Here is a 7,088-nt window from a genome sequence, read left to right on the forward strand (position 1 = left end):
CCAAGTCAGTTCATTTTCTCCCAGTCCATATAGATTATACTTTAGAGAGGTTAGCACATCTCTATATCCGTTAAATAGTAAGGTTGTATGGAGTTCTGACCTCAATCATATCCGATAAAGATCCACAATTCACTTCCCAGTTTTTGAAAGCTCTTTATTATTTACCTCCATATGGATTATACCTTAGAGTATGTCGGATCACAAAACGTCAAGTTTCAACAAGTTATATAATGTATGTATTAACATATTAACAACCGTGAGAAGTGGCTTAATAGTTGAGACATATGATGGCTATTTTTAAAACCTAAGTTTGATTCCTTTAGGTGTTAAAATACATCATATTTATCTTTAGTTAAGAAGGTGACATATGTCACAATTTGATTGGAGAAATAAATTTATTAAATTAAAATTATGATCAAAATAGAAGAATATATAAGTTATAATGATTAAATATATAATAATAGTAATTTTTTAATTATCACATCAACGCTTCGCTTATGTTAAAGATTAAGGGTAGGTAACTATATTGAAACCAATTAAATAGTTAAGTGGTCATATTGATCAAATTTTGAAAATGATGGTCATATTGACACAAATCTCATAATTAGATGATCATTTATATAGTTTACCCTTAAAAATATGATCATCATATCAATATTAATCCTATAATTAGATGATCATTCATATAGTTTACCCTTAAAAATATGATCATCATATCAATATTAATCCCATAATTAATATCATTTGAGCAATTTACCCAAAATAAAATAGGCCAAAAAATATATCTTATACTTGAAAAAAAATCCCTATAATGCTTAAAGACCCAAAATTTGTGTGTCTGCAGTAAAACGACGGCGCATTTACAAAAGGAAACAGCAAAATACCCGTTGGGTCCCTGTGTGTCCACATATCATTTCGAATCTCGTGTACCCGAAATTTCTGGATGTTTTGAAATTACTTATTCAATTTTTACATTACTTATGGATCTGATTTCATCGGAATTATTCTTAAGACGATCCTGCTCACACCGAATCTTTACTCCTCCTCTTCGTTAAACTAAAGTTTTTCTCAGTTGCAAGAAATATAAACCCTTACTGATCGAATCTCTGATTTTTTTAATAATTGTTTTCATATTAGCTTTCATCAAAAAAAAAAAGCTTCTACGTAATCACATCAAGTATTGGGATCAGTGTTCGTACTTTAAAACACAGGAAAAAGAAGGTATTTTCTTTGCTACGAGGGATTTACTGCTGAATTTGGCTTCTTTGATTCCCCTAATTATGATTTATGCTTTGATGTTGGGATCTTATTTCTTCAATCTTCCTTTTTTGGGTTGAAATCTGTCCCTGCTGTCATTTTTTAGTGCCAAATGAATATGGAATTATCTAGCTGAGTTTGTATATGGGTTGAACTGAATTTAATTTCTGGGCAATAACTGGAAAAGATGAATTACATTCCGCCATCTGTCTTTTTTCTTTTGTCGATGTTTTTTTTGTATTACGAGTTAAATATTTTGAGGGTCTATAATTGTTCTCTGTGCTGGTTTTGAATCAATTTTGAGTATAAAAAAAATAGTATTTGCTAATTTTTGATCGAGGGTTATTCAGATATCCTTTGATACATCCTTTCAGCAATCTCAAGTTCGTTTTCAAGGAGAGAGCAAGGTTTCAAATCTCGGGCGACATTTTGAGTTTACGGCGATTGCGGCCATAGCAGCCTCCTATTGGACACGATTGCGGGTGTAGCGGGTATCTTGGACGGCCTATTTTGCGGTCGCTTACCGCTATTTGAAACCCCGGGAGAGAGTAAAAAGCCCAGGAATGCCGGAATATGTGCCTCATCCTTCAAAATTCCCTCTTTGAAGTTGATGAGCTTACTGGTTTTTGAAAATTGACCTTATTCATCTTTGATGATATTGGATTTGAAGTTATGGGCGAAACATCATTAAATTTCGATGCATAAAAGCAGAAAAGGACTGTAAGTACTAAGGGAACGCCTTCTCGGGTTTTACATGAACTTTGTGGAGACGGTTGAGCTTGATCACAGATACTACCTGCTCTGTGAATTATAAAAATTGTGCTCGCAAGGTGTTGGTTAATATTTCTGTATATTACGTTAGTTTGGAATGGAAAATAAACCAAGTGTATTGACCCGAAGATATGAAATCGGGCGATTACTTGGCCAAGGTGCCTTTGCGAAGGTGTATTATGCGAGGAGTATACAAACCAACCAGAGTGCGGCTATAAAAGTGATAGACAAGGAAAAGGTCACGAAGGTTGGGACGATTAATCAGATCAAGCGAGAGATTTCAGTGATGAGAATAGCTAGACACCCTAATATTGTGCAGCTTTATGAGGTAATGGCCACCAAAACCAAGATTTTCTTTGTTATGGAATACTGCAAAGGTGGAGAGCTCTTTGACAAAGTTGCTAATGGAAGACTGAAGGTTGATGTTGCAAGAAAGTATTTTATTCAGCTGATCAATGCAGTTGATTTCTGCCATAGTAGGGGTGTTTATCACCGCGATATAAAGCCCGAGAACCTGCTGTTGGATGAGAATGAGAATCTAAAGGTCTCCGATTTCGGTTTAAGTGCACTAGCAGAATCAAAACGCCAAGATGGCCTGCTTCATACTACTTGTGGTACTCCTGCATATGTTGCTCCTGAAGTGATCAGAAGAAAAGGTTATGATGGAGTAGCAGCTGATATTTGGTCTTGCGGAGTTGTGCTATACGTCTTACTGGCAGGTTATCTCCCATTTCATGATTCAAACTTGATGGAGATGTACAGGAAAATTGGCAAAGCAGACTTCAGATATCCTAGCTGGTTCCCTCCGGAAGCACGCAGGCTGGTGTCTAAGATGCTGGATCCAAACCCGACTTCTAGGATTTCAATGTCTAAGATTAGGGGAAGTGTTTGGTTTAAGAAAGGACTGATTGCGGAACTAAAAAAACCTGAAATCGAAAACGAGCAAGCTTATCAGGATAGTGGGAATAGCAATGACAATGCTGAGAGTAAACAAGAATCAGTTCAACTTCCAAACCTAAACGCTTTTGATATCATATCACTTTCAGATGGGTTTGATCTGTCAGGATTGTTTGACGGAATTTCTGAAAAGAGAGAAACAAAATTTTCATCTAGACAACCCGCGTCGGTCATCATCTCTAAGCTGGAAGAAGCCGCTAGACGTTTGAAACTAAAGGTGAAAAAGAAGGATGCAGGTGTGTGGAAACTGGAAAGGCTAAAGGAGGGTCGAAAAGGGATCTTATCGATCGATGCGGAGATCTTTGAAGTGACTCCGATGTTTCACCTGGTGGAGATTAAGAAATCTAATGGGGACACTTTGGAATATCAGAAGATGGTAAAAGAGGATATGAGGCCTGCTCTCCAAGATATTGTATGGGTTTGGCAGGGTGATCAACAACAGCAGGGACTTCAACTAGAGGAACAGCAGGAGCAGCCTCAACAGAATGATTCTAGCGCTGCCTCCACAAGCAGCTGTGACAAACCTTCTTGAAATCGCTAATTTCTCAAGATATGATGTGTTTGTACATTGCCATACTGTGTTTTAGAACACATTTGTTTTGCACTTCTTATGATTGTATGAAGTCTGTTTCAGTGAAGTTACTGTCCTTTGGCAAAAGTAACTGATAGCTATCATTTGACATCGTCCCCTACCTGTAAAAATACCCATCTCCCTCAACCTCTGTCTAACACATACTAAAATGGAGTTATTAGATGAATGAAAATGGGATTAGTGCGTCCTGCACTTGATTTTGAGCGTGTCCATATTCTTGTTTGACATTGAAATTTATTATGTTGTTCGGAAATCAGCTTTAAGTGGCTTCCGAATACTTGCACTTGAAAAATTCATAAATTTGCAATCTAAAAAAGGCAACTTTAGGAGACACAAGTCCAACCATCGGACTGAAGACCATTAAATCACATGCGCCTTTCTTATTTCCATTTGTCGAAAGAAAATGACCGATTCATTTATTGGATGATGACGATCATTAACGGGATTTGAGATACTTGAGCCGTGTGGTTTAGTTAATATTGAATTGCCCAAGGGCCAAGCGGACTACAAATTTACTTTTCCTTTTTATGAAGATGAGTGGCTCATGTTTTTAAGGCAATAAAGGCAACAACTGCGATAGAAAGCGTTGTCCCAATCCCCCCATGCAGCTAAGCCACTCACCATTCACCAGGTGTCTTTCTCAGTGATTACGTGTTTTGCTTTGGATTAAGCGGAAGTCCATCCCACATCCACACGCCATTTGTCTCTCCACACTTTGAATCATGTTATCATGTCTCAATTTAAGTGGTTGCTGCTTAAAAGCTTTGATTTTTTTGACCACTTGTTGTAAGTAAATTGTACAAATTTCTATATAATCCTTCTATCATTAAATAATTAATGACATTATGATATGAATAACGGTATTAAAAAGTTATTTTAGAAAGGTGTACATATACACCTTTATACTAGATTGAAGGGAACTCAAAATTTATTTATATCAAGGGTAGTACCTTACAACGCTTGAATAAATTCAAAATTGGTCACTATTTTATTTCTCTAGGCGGAAGCACCAATTGTAAGGAACTTTCATGCAAGTTAACAAAATCTATGTAAACAAGAAAATAGAGGAAGCGAATAAAAGGTTAACAACCCCTTTTTCGCCAAGTGCCTTAGGTCGGCGAAATTGAGCAAATAATTGAGGCAGGTAGATTATTTTGCACAATAGGGCAGAAGAAAATTTATTTTGGGATTTACGAAAAATGTTACAGTGCTCATGAAACTCATCATGCCGATATGATAAGTTTTATGAAATATTTTTTAAATGGGTCGTGTCACGTTGGTCCTACAGCCCGAATGAATTAATATATATTAAAAGACTCGTCACGCGGGCGTGACGAGTCACAATAAAAAATAATTTTTAAAAAATTTTAAAAGTATTGAAAAAATATTATTTTATTACTGATGGAACTCACCACGCCAGTGTGACGAGTTTCAACGAGTATAATTTTGAATTTGTTGACCATTGGGTTGACCGTTGTTGAACGGGTATTTTTTAAAAAATATTCAATGGAACTCGTCACGCCGGCGTGACGAGTTCCGACGGCTATTTTCAATTTGAAAAAACTAGTAGTTTATAGTCGTTGGGTAGAGTAGTATAAATAGAGGTTTTGGTTGGATTGATTTTTCACTTGGAATCAAACATTCTACTGAGAGCAAAAACTTGTGTTGAAATGGCCTCAAGAGAAGAAATGTTACGTCTTGATAATGTTCATATTTCGTCGACCGAGTTGACTATGGTAAATTTAATTTGTTATATTTCATTTTAGTTTTGACAAAATTATAGTATTAATAATAATTATTTATACAATTGTATTAAATAATTTATTTTCAAATTGTAGTGAGAAGAACGAGCCATTCGTCATTGAGGAATGGCGAATGAAGAGCCACGTGAGCGGATGGTGATATATCTTTCACGATCCGGATTATATGGAGCGACGTTTCTTCGCGGATTTAAGGTGATGTCGGCACTGATATCGATGTTGATTGAGCGTTAGAGGCCCGAAACGCATACGTTTCATTTTTCTCGTGGTGAAGTGACGATAACATTGAAAGATGTCGCGTATCAACTTGGCGTTCCATTAATGGTATGTCATTGGTGCTTCGCAACACTTATTCGGTAAATGTTGTTATTTCAAATTTATTGGGAAATGAGGCTCCAACTAATGTCATTGATGGGTTGCGGATAGGGATGACGTAGTTGGAAAGAAAATTTAGAGTAGATGAACAATCAACGGAGAAAGGTGATATATGCAGCTCGAGCATATCTTATGACGTTGAGTTAAGGGATCTTGCTATCGGATAAATCGGGCAATTTGGTGTACACCCAATATCTTCCGTTAATGGAGGATTCCGCTGTATGTCGCCAATATAATTGGGGTTCTGCAATTTTGACTTTTTTGTATCGTGTACTCTGTAAGGCAATCGTAGTCTTTAGAGGAAAAAAATAATTGTAGCAAGTTATTTAGTTTTGCTCCAATCATGGGCGTGGTACCGTCTCCCGTTTATGACGCCTATTACATCTACTCCTATAGAGTTTCCTCTCGCCGCAAGGTAAATTCATATATTTAAAGTTTTGATATTTTATAATATTTATTTAAATATTTTGAAAATTACAATAAATAATGTAATTTTTTAGATGACAACACCGAATAATCGATACAAAGTTGTCGGGTGCAACCAAAGTAGATATTCGGATGAGGATTGATATCGCCGGTAGACATGTGGTAAATTTTAATATTTTTTGCATTAACTTTGAAATTGTAATATTAATTGTTTAATTATACTAACATAATACTTTTGACAGTTTAATTGGATACCTTATTATGAGTCAATATCCAACAGTGTATACCATCAATGTTCTTTGAAGGAGCGGAGACATGGTGTACCGTAACACCATTGTTCCATTTCGCAATTGTTGAGATCCATGCCGCCGATAGAGTTTTGCGACAATTTGAGTTTCACCAACCGATAGAAATGTACATATTTAACATTGATAATTTGCATAAAATAGAAGTGAATGGGAAGCATAGCAAATATTGGCCGAGAAAGCATGCTACATTCATACATTAATGGAAAAATAGCCATTTACGATTCCCTAATCGTTTCGAGGTACAACCCCAAGATTTTGATTTCAATGTTTCTCCCTACCTCCAAAATTATGAAGCAAATGGGAAACCATACTTGACAACACCAGAGGAGAGATCCGAGCGGGAAATAATGAAGGCAAAATATGGAAAAATCATCATCTTCATCAACATCTTCATCTTATGTTTCCACCAATTATTATTCATCGCAAGAAAGTTATGTTGGATATGGTGCATATCAAACATCGATGGAGAGTCGAGCGGCGTGGGAAGGAAGTAGGTGGGATCAAGTGCCACCTTCATAACAATTTTTCTCAAAATCGGAAGAAAGAGGACCATGGGATCGTCTTCATCATCACGGACAATCTCAATTTGAGGCGATGCCTTCAATGATGGCGTCAAATACCTTGAATACTCCATCGTTTTCA

At 36.4% G+C, this 7,088-nt stretch overlaps 1 protein-coding gene across 1 annotated transcript; it reads left to right on the top strand.

The window, feature by feature from the left end:
- Positions 1-1,101: 1,101 nt before the first annotated feature.
- Positions 1,102-3,780, top strand: LOC120179232 (CBL-interacting serine/threonine-protein kinase 10-like). Its single transcript, XM_039184876.1, has 2 exons — positions 1,102-1,221; positions 1,632-3,780. Exon 2 carries the CDS (start codon positions 2,126-2,128, stop codon positions 3,515-3,517), a length of 1,392 nt encoding a protein of 463 aa, XP_039040807.1. The 5' UTR covers positions 1,102-1,221; positions 1,632-2,125; the 3' UTR covers positions 3,518-3,780.
- The last annotated feature ends 3,308 nt before the right edge of the window (positions 3,781-7,088 follow it).

This window comes from Hibiscus syriacus, unplaced genomic scaffold (genome assembly GCF_006381635.1).
Source record: "Hibiscus syriacus cultivar Baekdansim isolate YM2019G1 unplaced genomic scaffold, ASM638163v2 tig00112408_pilon, whole genome shotgun sequence".
In the NCBI taxonomy this organism is placed as follows: domain Eukaryota; kingdom Viridiplantae; phylum Streptophyta; class Magnoliopsida; order Malvales; family Malvaceae; genus Hibiscus; species Hibiscus syriacus.

Excerpts from the sequence above, each read along its gene's own strand:
- LOC120179232 (XM_039184876.1), top strand. The coding sequence starts at position 2,126 with ATGGAAAATAAACCAAGTGTATTGACCCGAAGATATGAAATCGGGCGA.